General features: G+C 37.6%; 1 protein-coding gene across 8 annotated transcripts in view; it reads right to left on the minus strand.

Moving 5' to 3' along the window:
- LOC139470852 (segment polarity protein dishevelled homolog DVL-3-like) overlaps positions 1-14,054 on the minus strand; it is a 74,831-nt gene extending 60,777 nt beyond the window's left edge. For 4 of the 8 annotated variants that reach the window (XM_071253169.1, XM_071253168.1, XM_071253167.1 and 1 more), the window contains exons 1-2: positions 13,693-14,054; positions 12,306-12,375 (exon numbers count right to left, since the gene is read on the minus strand). In XM_071253169.1, the coding sequence (XP_071109270.1) occupies positions 12,306-12,375; positions 13,693-13,853 (231 nt within the window). In that variant the 5' untranslated portion in view covers positions 13,854-14,054. The remainder of the gene's footprint in view (positions 1-12,305; positions 12,376-13,692) is intronic. The other 4 variants (XM_071253173.1, XM_071253166.1, XM_071253171.1 and 1 more) reach the window with 3 other exon arrangements.
- Between the last annotated feature and the right edge of the window lie 505 nt (positions 14,055-14,559).

Raw genomic sequence — 14,559 nt, forward strand, 5'->3', positions numbered from 1 at the left:
AAGAGTTCATTATCGTGAAGAGTTCATTTATCACGGTCTAGGACAGACTACCGAACAGACTCCTGAAGTTATATTCTGAAATATCAGATAACTGTGAGATGCTAGGATACTGCAAATAGATTCAATGATTTGTAGCATTAATCAGGTTTGTGAGAATCTAACAACTGACCATTGAAATCATATGATTGAAGACAGCATTCCAAATTCAGGTCTACCTATGACCAGCTGATACAAAAATATCAGACAAATAAACATTGCCTTATAAAAGCTCATCTGTTCAAAAGTAGACAATAACAAAGTAAAAGACACGCTCAGGCTAGAAGATATTATGATAAACGTGTTTGGCACTGATTGATGATCCAGTGTACAAATTGACTTTATGAAATCGAATCATGAGTGTACTATATAAACTTACAAACACTAGCCTTTGGAAACAATAATTTATGGTACAAAACCCCATAAAAAATGACAAAGATTGTATTGTTTGTTTGTTGTGTAACGCCACACTCCGCAATATATCAGCTACATGACAGCAGGCTGCAAATAATTGTGTCTGGACCAGACAATCCAGTGATTGACATAATGAGCATTGCTCCACGAGGTTGAGATAGAATGACTTGCATCAACCAAGTCAGCTAGCCTGACCACCCCCCATCCCGTTAGTCGGCTCTTGTGACAAGCATAGGTTGCTGGGGACCAGCGGCGTAACTGAGAACACATCTTAGGAGTTCATGTTTCATCAAGGTCCATTAGAGGCTAGACACAGAACCTCTGAACCCACATTCTACGCTAGCATCATAAAACTTTACACTGGGCCATTCTGAATTGAAACTAGACTGTATTTCTCTCGCCCAATTCTGCCGATAGAAAAAGTCCCTGTCATGATGATAGCCTTGGAAGGTAATACTATGCAAAACAGCTATTCACTGAGTTACGGTGACAACAAAGCATAAACCGCCTTGGGTCATAAACCACGGGGAATGTCAACACCTCTGACAGACCTGGAGATATAGGCAGAGACGATATATTCTCATTGCACTAACACCTGTACAATACACACAATATACACCAGGCAATAAACAACAATATACACTTCACACGGGAGGTACATCATCAGCCTTCACTGTAAGAGTGATAGCTAACATATAAGTTTACCCCATCAACATTGCACTGAACACGCTAAGGGCAAAATAAGAAAGACACCAGGACGAGTGGTTATCTTTTCTGTGTTGTTTTTCTACCGATTGCCAATTAATTTGCATGAGCAAAAAGGTTTACTAGCAAGACATTAAACCTTTTTTAAAAATGCATTAATTCAACAATGCATGTTTCCACATATATTTTTACATATATATATATGTCTTCCAAGAACAAGACATTAAACTTTTTTTTTAAAATGCATTAATTCAACAATGTATGTTTTCATATATATTTTTACATATATACTTAGCTTCTTACATATATATATATGTGTCTTCCACTAACAGCCACGGGATCGGGTGGTCAGGCCCGCTGACTTGGTTGATGCATGTCATCGATCCCAATTGTGTGGATCGATGCTCATGATATCAATCACTGGATTGTCTGGTCCAGACTCAATAATTTACAGACCGCCGTCATATAGCTGGAATATTGCTGAGTGCGGCGTTAAACAACCAAACCAATCCAAACCAAACCACTAACAGCCAGACAGTGAGAAACCAATGACTTAAGGCCAAAGCAGGTCTGAGTACCACGACAGAATGTACAATAATGTACCACAGTATCTAGGTAATAACTGTTGCATGTAGCATGGTATATTAGGAATACATCACATTCAAAGGATTAATAGATTATAGTTATCAAAAGAAAAACTTTTCCAAGTGGACAAAAGGTGAAACAAAATGTCATAGATCATCACACCTATTAAGCAATATCCTATATGTTTTATTGTCAGAAGCCATCAAACTACTGCTCTGTGTGTGTGTGTGTGTGTGTGTGTGTGTGTGTGTGTGTGTGTGTGTGTGTGTGTGTGTGTGAATTCAACACTCAACTTCAACCATCCTTAGCATCCCCAACATCATAACGATAACAAAGAGCAAAATCCTTACCAATGGCAAGTTTCAACTAGTCCTTATGAAATCTCAACTTTTGGACAGCCTGGCAAGACAATTAGGACTAGTGGATTTTTTTATCAATAGAACATGGGCAAAAGTATATCAACCTGATAACTGGGCCAATATTTTCTTAAAAGTTACACATTGGCAACAGGATACTGCGAAAGAAAGTGCACCAAATTTTTGTAGGGTCTTTTGCATCAAGAAGATGACCTGAGTACGTCTCACGACCAGTCCATGTGAAATTCAGGTCTTCCTCTCATCTCAACACCTCTCTGTTTATACACCTGACCTGGTTTGTAAGCAGGTACGCAAATAAAAGATGCTTCAGTTTATGAGTATCTCGTGTGTCTCTGATGTGGGCTCGGCCTGCTGGATTAGGTCACGGCAGTTCCGCATAATTGACTGTCCAAATAACAAGGATTTACGACCGAAGCCACCGTTCAGAATAATACCCACAGTGTTCGTGGGTTGCGGTGTATGTTTAAGCTCGGCTAGAAAAAGTAAATAACGTAAATGCACCCGACGTCATGCATGGTTCACTTCCTTTACACAATTATCAAATGATATGATGGTTTGAGTTAGTGAGATTTACACCACTTTAAAACAATTTCAGTAATATCATGACTGTCAGCATAATGTGGCCGTAAAAATTAATGCAAGTAAAAGATAATTCACCACCTTGATGAAATGTATCAGCATTGGATTGGTACTAACAGACAAAAGATAATAATCAAGACAAATTGGGATTCAGATCTAAGATCAGAGGATCCTGGTATGACTAAGGGACGGAACTCTGTATGGAAAATGCAGTGAATAAAGATTCAATGTCCACTAAGATGGCAATACTCATGTCATATAGATGTATCATGTTTGATTTCAATATTCATACAACAATTGACTGCTAACCCAACACAAGATTATTATTCTTTAGCCCTAAGATATATGGTCTTACTTGACGGAGAACGAGGTAATATTCTGTGTCAAAAACTTTCCAGTCCAATTGCCCGGATTGTCTTATTGCATCCTTTTTCGTAAACAATAGTTCTAATTTTTGAAATAATATCTTCTAACCTTTCTGAACAGAAAAATCTCTGGCTGTGGATGAGTAAACATAAGGTAAAGTAACACTGTAACAATGATGACTTTACTACATCAACACAACTCTACACAGCTTCTACTTTCAAGCGCAGGAATCATAGCAAAGTGCAGCCTAGCTTTAATGGTTTGATAGTCCACGTTTTATGGCTTCAAAAATGTCTTTGAATACTGATTTTTTTAACTGTCTGATTTATCGTACAAGAGAGATAGAAATGCAATTCTGTGGTCACAACTTCATCATTCTAAGTGGGTTGTACAGTTTACTTGTGCAAACGTACATGCATCACAAAATATAGATCAGTACAAAATGTTCCAAAGAAATGTGGTTTCAAAGTCTACCACTTTAATAAATAGACACCACTCAACCATGAGGTTCTACTTCAAGAGCATGAATCATTGCAAATTGTTGCAACCTGGCCCCATACAGAATTCAACAGAATATGTGATTTAGAGTATCTCCTTATGCAGTTGTCTGGATTTAATTACATAAGAAAAGCTGTAGATTACCGGAACCCCTTCTTGAAGAGAGACTCGTGAAGATCCGGGGTAGAATAAGTCTTCAGCAACCCATGCTTGCCGTAAAAGGCAACTATGCTTGTGGTAAAAGACGACTAACGGGATCGGCTGGCCAGGCTTCTGACTTGGTTGATGCATGTTATCGATCCCAATTGTGTGGATCGATGCTCATGTTACCAATCACTGGATTGTCTGGCACAGACTCGATTATTTTCAGACCGCTGTCATATCGCTGGAATATTGCTGAGTGCGACGTTAAACAACAAACCAACCAACCAATCTTGAAGAGACTGTTGAGTCAGACTGAATGAGCTGAATCATATGCATACTGGTAAGTGAAGCAGTTAATGATCAATACAGGAAACACAGATCGACACTAACAGAGCAAAGCCTACTAAGATCTCCATTAACAGAGAGCAAGGTCGACTACGATTTCAATTAACATAGAGCAATGTCTTCTAAGATCTCCATTAAAACAGAGCAAGGTCGAGTACGACTTCCATTAACATAGCAAAGCCTACTGAAATCTCCAGAACACAGATCAAAGTATACTAAGATCTTCTTAATGGAGAACAATGTCTTCTAAGATCAACATAAAATACAGCAAAGTCTACTAAGATCTCCACAACATAAGGCAAAGTCTACTAAGTAAGGGTGAAATGGTACAGCAAGGTCACAATTCAATATGTATCACGATACATAGGTCATGATAGGATCATGTGGAAACTTCTTGACTTTAAAAATGTCAGAGGAGGCTCCAAAGGAGCAGCAAGCAGCAGAAACATGTTCATAGCAGCTATTTTCAGGAGTGAACTCGAAAGCAAATTTCAACACATTTTACCATAATTGACTTGACTGGGGCTCATGTAACGAGTAGTAATTAATTCATTTTAGCAAGTCTATAGTTTTGTATAGATACAAAAAGAAATGCATAGAGTATTTTATTGTCTCACCTCTACTACTGAGATATCTATAACATACAACAAAGTCTTCTAAGATATCCATGAGATACAGTAGTCTACTAAGATCTCCATCACACAAAACAAAGTCTATTAAATCTGGCAGTTGTATCAACATAACTGATGAATTCGACGGTTTGACTTGCCACTGCTTCCACCTATTTGGAGTGATAATGGCAAACGTAAATCCCCAAATTTATGAGCATAAGACACAGATCCTATATTTCAGAGAATGTTGCCTTCCAATTTGCCGATTAAACCTTCAAGTGAACCCTGACAGCAATCCCACAATGCCGAATGACTGAAATAATAATGCAGGTTCATGACTCAACTCACAAACACAAACAAGATGACTAATGACCTAATGCCAATGACAACATTACAAAGTGAAGGGTCATGTCTGGGGTATCAAACCTAGGCATGCAAATCCCCATCCATTTCTATACCAAACACATATGTTTGATTAATTTCAATAGCTACTTCAGTTACCGAACAAATCCAATTGCCATCATACAATCAATAGCAATATGCAGCCAGGCCCAGCAATAAACACTTCATTATGAATTTACAATTACTCCTGATTTACCATGGGAATACCCCTGAGGCAGATAGCCATTGGTAAACTGCAATAAACTAGGAGTCCAATAAACACCAGGCCTTATGACTTCTGTCAGGGTGTTGTGTGATACACTGTGAGTCGGCTCTACATACAACCTGGCAATCTGGGAAGTGGATTAATCATCCATGCTTCATTGCATGATGGTACTAAATCAGTCAATTACCAATACAGCATTAGAAAATGGCACTAGTCGTGTAGTCCTTGCCAAACTACCCAACAGTTAAGGTATCATAAGGACTAGTAAATGTGGCATTTTTAAGGGTTTGATACAGTTTTCCTTATAAAGAGTAGCAGACTAAAAATGTTAGTTTCTACCACTGCAATACCCAGGTAACAACGTTTCAATGGCTGTATCACTCGAAGATGATAGGACACGGAGGTGAAATATATTAGGACTATGATTTACTGTTATCTGTCAGATGATTCCTGATGAGAAACACTTATCAGTTAAGGATGTTGCTTTTGAAGGAACAGATTATTTTCAATATAATTTCCTGAAATTTGGCAGCATTAGCTCGGCACGAGTTTGTGATAACTGCTAGCTGAAGCACTCATTTAACATCAATGGATCGTCTGGAATAAATATACTGCTTAATAATACATATCTTTTAACAGAACGACAACAAATTCAAGATAACTGTTAAAAAGTTAATATACATACAGCAGGGTCAGATGTTAATTATTATTTTTTTCACTTGCCCACAAAAACGACCTGCCACAGAGAATTGCAGTCTACCTAATAGTCTTGTCATGTCAACGTACCCCATATGTGTAGATTGATGCTCATGATGTCAATCACTGGTTTAACTGGTACAGACAAGATTATTTACAGGTCGCCATACAATAGCTAGATATAGTAGGATATTGCTCAGTGCAGCATTAAACGAACAAACCTAGTGGAAAAAAGTGGTAGTCCACATGGAACTGTCTCTAGTCCTTCCTGAATTTTACCAGTCTCAGACTGGCAAACTTATGTTAATATGAACCTTGATAAAGGCTATCTCAAAAAAAAACAAAATGATACTCAATTTTTTTATCTAACTATGAGTGTCCTAATTTTCATTTTGCAAATTGAAAATACATATATATCACATCTGTAAATGTAAGAACTGATATGCTTTTTCACATCTAAAAGGTCTCAGTGTCCATGGAATGCACAGTATTTTCTTCAGCATTGACTTCTTATTTTTTCAAACAGCATTTATTTCCACTTAAATACCATGAAAGGGGACTGATAAACAGATGATAAATATCTCTCCCCATCCAAATTCAAACATGTTATAGTGTCATTAGTACAAATATTAAACGACCCGTGAAGATCCGGGGTACAATAGGTTTTCAGCAACCCATGCTTGCCCTAAAAGGCGACCATGTTTGTCGTAAGAGGCGACTAACGGGATCAGGTGGTCAGACTCGCTGACTTGGTTGATGCATGTCATTGATCCAAATTGCTTGGATCGATGCTCATGATGTCAATCACTGGATTGTCTGGTCCAGATTCGATTATTTACAGACCGCCGTCATATACCTTGACTATTGCTGAGAGTGGCATTATACAACAAATAAACAAACATATATTACACAACAGTAGAAACTTCATATTATGTCTCAGGAGATAGACCAAAGGTAAACAACAGTTGTAAAGACAAACAGTTTGTTTTCAGCGTTTAATAATGTCATTCATTCATGGACTGTGTGCAATGAATGTGTCATTTTTGACAAATCCCATTCTGCTGAAAATGAATTGCATCCATGAATTCAGATCTTCCTTATTTGCACATCAGATAATGGCTAATTAATTACCCCCTATATGACAGCCATGACCATATTTAACTTTAGGAAGACTTACTGGCAGACATTCTACTGTGTTCATTGTTCAGTTACTTACACCTGGAAGATTTGTGGATGGGATCAGGAAAGGTTTAAAAGTCAGTGTTCGACACTGTCGGTGTTCAGCAGGTCAGAGTCTAGTATATTTCTCTAAATACCAGCAAAATTGAATTAATGCTGGTCCAGTGGTGTAGGGTTATTTTGGGCAAGAACAAAGTAATCTTTGTTTGTATGACACTTGAAATCAGTGATAGATCGACTCAAGCTCTAAGCAACACCAGCAACCTAAACAACCCTGCGTAGTACAGTGGTCACCTTCCTGACTGGTTTCTCATTCTAAGTATGCCTGCTCACTTGTTGAATGAACATGATGAAGTATCTGGGATATATAACCTCTGATGGTCAGCACCCTTGTGTCTAGTAGAGATCCAACAGGACCAGTAGATTTTTTGGGACCACTGCAAATTTTGGTCAGTGTCAAACACTAACATGTCTTTGAGAACTGCTTTTCAACCGTCTTACCAACAGAAAAGCAGGGTTATTCTCCCGAGCGTGCCACAGAACCTCAAAAGATCTTTAAAGAGGTGTGCCTTTTACGTAAAAACAAAAGACAAAGGTTACATGAAACGTTCATAAACCATGTTCACCATTTTCAAAGAGTTGTCCAGTTTATTTGTACAAAGGTACAATTAATAATTTATCACTGGCATCACATGGTCGGAATTTTAGCCACTAATGTGAAGCCCAAATTTGGGTCGGTTTATTAAGCTCAGCTAATAATAATTCATATAGTAACAGTAAATTCAACAAAAAATATTATGCTAAGAGACATTTTCAGGACAGTAGTCTCAAAGGTTTTTAGCACAGACTGATCACATAAGTGTGGAATCAAAGTCTAGGTACTTATTTTAACGAAACTATTGTGCCATGTGCACATTTACCAGGAGGACTGTCAGACCAACTATATTGAGTTCATCTAGAGAGTGCAGTTTAGGACATTCCACCCTATCCATGCATCTGTGTTGAGATCCAAAAGCAAGCAGTAAACGAGGGAGTTGGGTTTTAATGTCGCTTTTAACAGCATTCCAGTAATATCATTGTCTGTTTGTTGAATAAGGCTGCACTCAGCAATTTTCCAGCTATATGACAGTGCTCTGTAAATAATCGAGCCTGGACCAGACAATCCAGTGATTGACATCATGAGCATCGATGCATGCCACTGGGATGCGATGACATGCATCAACCAAGTAAGCAAGCCTAGATCACGAGATCCTGTTAGTCGCCTCTTACGTTCAGATTATACCGTGGAATGCCAGACTAATGTGGTAGGAAAGCCCAAAGTGACGCAGGTCTCAGACATTTACCACTTTGGTGAAACCTATGAACTCATGTATGGTGCTGACACACTTAGCCACCTAATCGGGGCTAACCAGGATCCGAACCCACGATCATAGGTTTCTGGCGTGTCCAAGGGACGCAACTGTGCCACTACAACAGTAAATGACTCATATTGACACAACAATCTCATCTCTTTCATCATGAATATCTGATTAACTTCAATGCGAATGCATGGTCAACTTCACAGATGAAATAATTAAATATTAACCAACAACCAACTCATGAACTATATTGTCTTTCAGGTTAATAGTAATGTTGCTCCTGTTTTTTCTGACACTTGTGTTCAAACTTAAAGTGGGGGGGGAATGCTAGAGGTTTGCTGTTACAGTATTTCAACCTAGGGCAGCCCTAAAACATTTAACATTGGTGGAATGACAAGGACCCCTTGTCTTTCAGGCTTAATTTGCACAAGGAGCCAGCCACTTCTGTTTCCTGATATCAATGCTCAAACAACTGTCAAATATCAAGCAACTCGAGCTGAACAATCAGAAGAGCTGCATCATGATACTTTGAAATCACACTTCATCAATTTGGTCAGAACTACAGATCCCAATTGAATATGTCAAGGGTAAATTCCTTTTCACACTCAAAACAAAAAGCATGGATGCAGGGAAAATAGGCATACTCAATTTTTCACTTGCAGTCAAAATTGAGTTTACCAAAAAATAAAGAAAATCAATGTTTCTGGTTCTTATATTGAGCAAAACTGATGCAATAATGTCCTAAATGCTTTTCAGCAGTACCTTGTCACTAGAAAATACATGTTCCCAGTTCAGTAGATTTGGTTAATTTGCCCTGTCACTGGCATTAACTAAAATATATAAAAGACATGGGGAGAGGGGTAAAAAATGAGTAACAGAAACAATAAAAAAGAAAACATATTTTTGAACAAATGCAACGACCCTGCGTATTCTTTTCTTGCAAGTTTGTTAAGCAAACCACATCATATGTATGATTTGATTGGCCTAATGTCCAGGGCTCCAGATAAGCTGCATATCTGTCACTGTGTAAAATATGCATCAGAAAATATAGAAATACGCAGTAAAATCAAATCCAAGCGTATCAAATACGCAACGAACATCACAGATACGCTACAAAAATAAAACTTGTGCGCATCAATATTGTGAAGTAACCCTGCGTATTCGATTAGCAAATCAGCAACTTATTTTGAAATTATAAACGGGCATTCCGTCAACCTTGCCAAACTCCACGATGACAGTTACATCATGATCATTTGCCATTGCACTTTCTTGTGGAAGTATCGCAATATTTTTGAGTCCTATAAAGCTCTCGAACACACACGACACCAGTTTGCAGGGACTAGATGAATATTGTTTATAAATATTTAACTTAAATACCCACATGTGTAAAACTAGTGGGTAACAGAAATTTGAATACCCAGATAGAATTACTGATACCCAATTATTTTCAAATGCATGGGTAAAATACCCACAACACCAAAAGCTTATCTGGAGCTCTGAATGTCATAGCACCAGTAGAAGCTTTTTTTCAGACAACCTACATGCCAACTGTAAAAATCAGAAATTCTCCACCCATCTGAAGGATACCCAATTACCTAGAACATGTGTCAGAGTGCTAACACTATGGATGAGTGCCGAAGAGTTCCTACATAATCTGCAATATTCCAAAACTAGTGATATCTGAATGGTAGTTAACAGTGGAATGATATATAACAGTCTTTGAAATTATGCAGGGTGCCTTGACATGAGTCTTATGTTTAAAAGTTACAGATTTAGGGGGTTCCTAGAATCAAATATCACAGAACACCTCAAACATCCCCGGATCCCCCTTAATTTCAAACACTGTATAATTCAAATGATCTATGGAAATGCTCCATTTTATTTAGCCAATAATGTCCACTAATCAGAGTGTTAGAAATTGGCACTAGTCCTTTAATCCTTGCCAAACTGCCCAATAGTTAAGGTATCATAAGGACTAGTAGAAATTTCCCATTTAAAGGGGTTTTGCTATATCATTATAAGGACTAGTGGACTATAAATGTAAGTTTCTACCACTGTATCAGACATTTACTACTGGTGAAACCCATGAGTAGGGGTATGGTGCTGACAAACCGAAAAACATCATCAGGATATGTGCATTAACTGATTCACCTACACAGTATTTGGAGTTTTATCATAATCACATTCTGGACCAAAACACACGTATTCACATCTTAGATATGGTTCCCAAATAGATCCATAGCTCATAAAAGTTGTAATGTTTTATCGTCTGGTAACCATTGTGCCTTGGCATGAGAAGCAGAAACTGTTGTCTAATCCATACAGTTTACATCATTAGTGGCCGTAGATCCTTGTGTTACTCCATTAACTGAAGACAGTTACAAGGTATTCTGAGAGAAAGCAGAAATTCCGGCTTTGTAGAAAATTTGTTGTATGTGATATCACTACTCAGACTTTCAGGGTTACGTTCTACCCCTGATCTGTGTAAACCTATCCTTCATCCCGGCTGAACAACAAATGGAATTTGACAAAAACCATCCTCTGAATCACCCTCAATCTTACTGCCCCATCTCTGCAACAAGTAATTAGCAAGCACCTGCACCAGGATCCTCATTAATTATCATCACCAAGCACTGACAAGCCCTGTAACACCACTTGCTCCAGATGGTCCAGAACTTGCACTCCACATACTGAATTATACTTTGAAGAATAATTAACTGCTTTAAAGTTCAAACAACCTATGTCACATAAATCCACCACCATGGGTGAAAGACAGAAAAGGATTTTTTTCAGATTCACTGATTGAGGTACAGAATGCCTTCATCCTTTGTCTTGATTGTTGAAACCACATTAACTGAATTCAGAATAAAAATGCCATACACTATCAGCCCTCTCCATCCAACTCTGTGCATCTGTCACATGATGTCAGATGGTTTTTTATATACAATTTCAATTTAACCTAAAAGAATTTCTTATTTCTTGACAAATCACATACCTGAACAAGTACAGGCAAATCAAACTGAATCACCATTAGAGATTGTTATTATTAAACATGTTGAAAATCTTGACAGTAATTATTAGAGTAAATACCATTTGAATGTATTAATACAAACGGTTTGTTTTCATATGAATAGCATAACTTGTCATATTTTATCCTGAGAGATTAGCTAACTCCAGAACTTGCTATCACACCAGAATTAATTGTAGTTTTCTGAAGAACTGGTATTGAGCAATAAGTCTGCAAATAGTCACCTAAAATACGAAATCTAAAGCTTAAGATTTTCCCAACAGTATGGTTATTGGTCAATCAATTAAATTCCCTGGTGTGAATTTTGATGCACAGATCAAAGGTACCTACTGCAATATGCTTAGTCCAGAAAACAGTCTTATAAATACATGTTATTTTGGAAACACAACTTTTCCCAATATAGGGCTAGGGAAATGCATATTTATTTTCATATCTGCCAAAGGCATAAGTCAAACCAACATACAAAATCTCTGCTCTAGTTTGCCACTGAATTTAAGAAAGGGATCTATGTATTTTCAATCACTCTAGACATTCAACATGGAAGACAGTGGATAAGAATACAATGAGTAATAGCCACTGCCAGGATGGGTTTAACAAAGGGACATAGGAAAAGTATGGGTTCAACTTGTCAGTTTTTATATATTTTCACATCCCAGAAAGTCACTAAAGCCAGTTGTTGACATTATCTGGCAACTAGCTCACAACTGAACTGCTCTATAGCAGCTATACCATGTATACACATATACAAACACTTTCATGTACATAAAAAATACTTGCCCAAGAAACAACTCTTCCATTGAAGCAAGGCAGGTGAGCCTCATCATCAATTATTTCTTCTTTAACAACGCTGAAATCAGAAAGAATCTCACATAAAAAGAAATTTCTAAACAAACTTCCGGGGGGGGAAAACACTGATCTGATCTTTTCATTGCTGTTCAACCAAGGATGTTTGTGATGACAGTGTAAACATGCTCATTTGTGATGCTTGGATACTTATATTAAAATAAAGCAGTGTTTTATATGTTAAGGGGTTCAGGGGTCCTTTAGATTTGCTGTGTTATTTGCATCTACAGACAATATAAAATTTACCTTTTAACATCAGGGTTATGACAAGGACCCCCCTGAATTTCATGCTTAATTTTGAACACTGAAAGGGAATCTGAAACTGCTGCATAACTAGCGTGGCATATAATCATAAATGAATGTCATATTCATCAAGAACATCATTTTCACATAGAAAATAAGTTGTATCTATTTTACAACAGTGTTTGTCACTCAAACTGTCCACTCAGGCGATAACAGTATTTTATTTTATCAATGGAAAAAACGTTTAATTTTGAAAACAAATGCACTGATATAACTTTGAAGATAAGCTCTTTATTTCAAACTGTTAGTCATATAGATATTCTGGACGAAATTCAATTTGTTTGGTAACTTAACTGAACATTCACTTAGGGGCCATATGGTGACTGAGCTCAGGTAATAGTCCTGTCTCAAATTCAAGAAATCTAAATGCATTTCCAACCATATGGACTGAAACGAAATACTTCTGTCTGGAGCATCATCTAAAGAAATTCAAGAGTGTTATTTGAAAATATCTGTGTGATCATTACCACAACAGATTTTGTTCATTGGCTGATAACACATGATGAGTGAAGATCTATGTTACTACCTTTAGTTTTTCTGAAATCAAAGGAATAATTCACTCAAATTTAACTCATGTATCTACTCAGTGAGAATTCAGCATAAACAAAAACATACAAAACGTATCTTGTAATAACAACAGATGTAACAGTCACTAAGGTATTCCAATAAACAGGCCCATAAACAGACTAATAGGTAGAAATTTCCATATTCTACAAAGAAATACTTATGCAATCACCATTGGCATAGTTAAGGGGAGGAAATGCATGTGTATGTACGAAACAGTCTGCAGCTTCTTTTAAATCTCAGCCAGGTTCCTATACAAATGGCTTGCTGTCAGAGAACATCGAAGTTCATTCATAAAAACTGCAGCATAGTTCCAGCATGTGTTTTTGGCGTTTCTGGAAAATAACCTTTGTTTCCTCACTCCAAATCGTGTGCACAATAAAAATAAGACACTTGTGACCCACACTGCTGCCTGTCGTTAGGATTCACGTTTGTCGATTATCCAAGAACTTACCCAAAGTCATCATCCATAGACTTGAAAAAGAACTTGTAGTTCGGGCGGTTGAGAGCATTTTTAAAATCCCCTAATGTGACGCGATCGGCCGGGACGGGAAGCTTTATAAGATATGGAGTATCCTCATCGTCTATATGGTAGATGATTTTCGTCTCCCCCATCCCGGAGGAAGCACGGAAACAACTAATATCCCGATGGTGATCTTGGATGAACAACAAAATGGCGACCAAATATTTTCCCAATGTCTCTCACTGTCTGTCAGAAAGAGGCTCGACGGGGAAAGAAAGGTCTCACATCCATCTCCGCACACGGCTCTTGTTTTAAGTGCAATTTGGTTTTGAAACAATTGCAAAGTAAGTCTTTCCAACGAATATGAAAATAAAATGTACAAAATCACTTTTTACGACAAACAGACAAACTGCACATTGTGTCGTGATTTCTTCGGAAATGAAAGCCAGCTCCGCACTAGCCTCGGTGCATAGTAATGCAATACCTCCAAGTATTGATCAAATTTTGCACCAATGTAGCTTGATCGAAATGATCCTATGTGTGATGAAAACTTTTCTATGTGTGAAAAATCTAAACATCTACCGATTCCTCTTTTAATCAGGCCTCCAACTTTCACGAAAGATGTAGCACAAAATATAGGATGTGCACCATTAGTAAGCAGTGGGGGTCGAACAAAAAACGGAACAGCCGTCAACAAGACTAGGGCCTCAGTTATCCATCTTTACATTCGAAACGTTGTCTGTATGATCGAGTGACACCTCATCCCGGACTCACGCACCTGCCACTAAATAAAGATATTATTTTCAACATGTTAAAAATAATATATATATATTTTAGGGAGTCTTATTTTGTGTTAAT

This window comes from Haliotis cracherodii, unplaced genomic scaffold, assembly GCF_022045235.1.
Source record: "Haliotis cracherodii isolate W230 unplaced genomic scaffold, xgHalCrac1.p SCAF_21, whole genome shotgun sequence".
NCBI lineage: Eukaryota > Metazoa > Mollusca > Gastropoda > Lepetellida > Haliotidae > Haliotis > Haliotis cracherodii.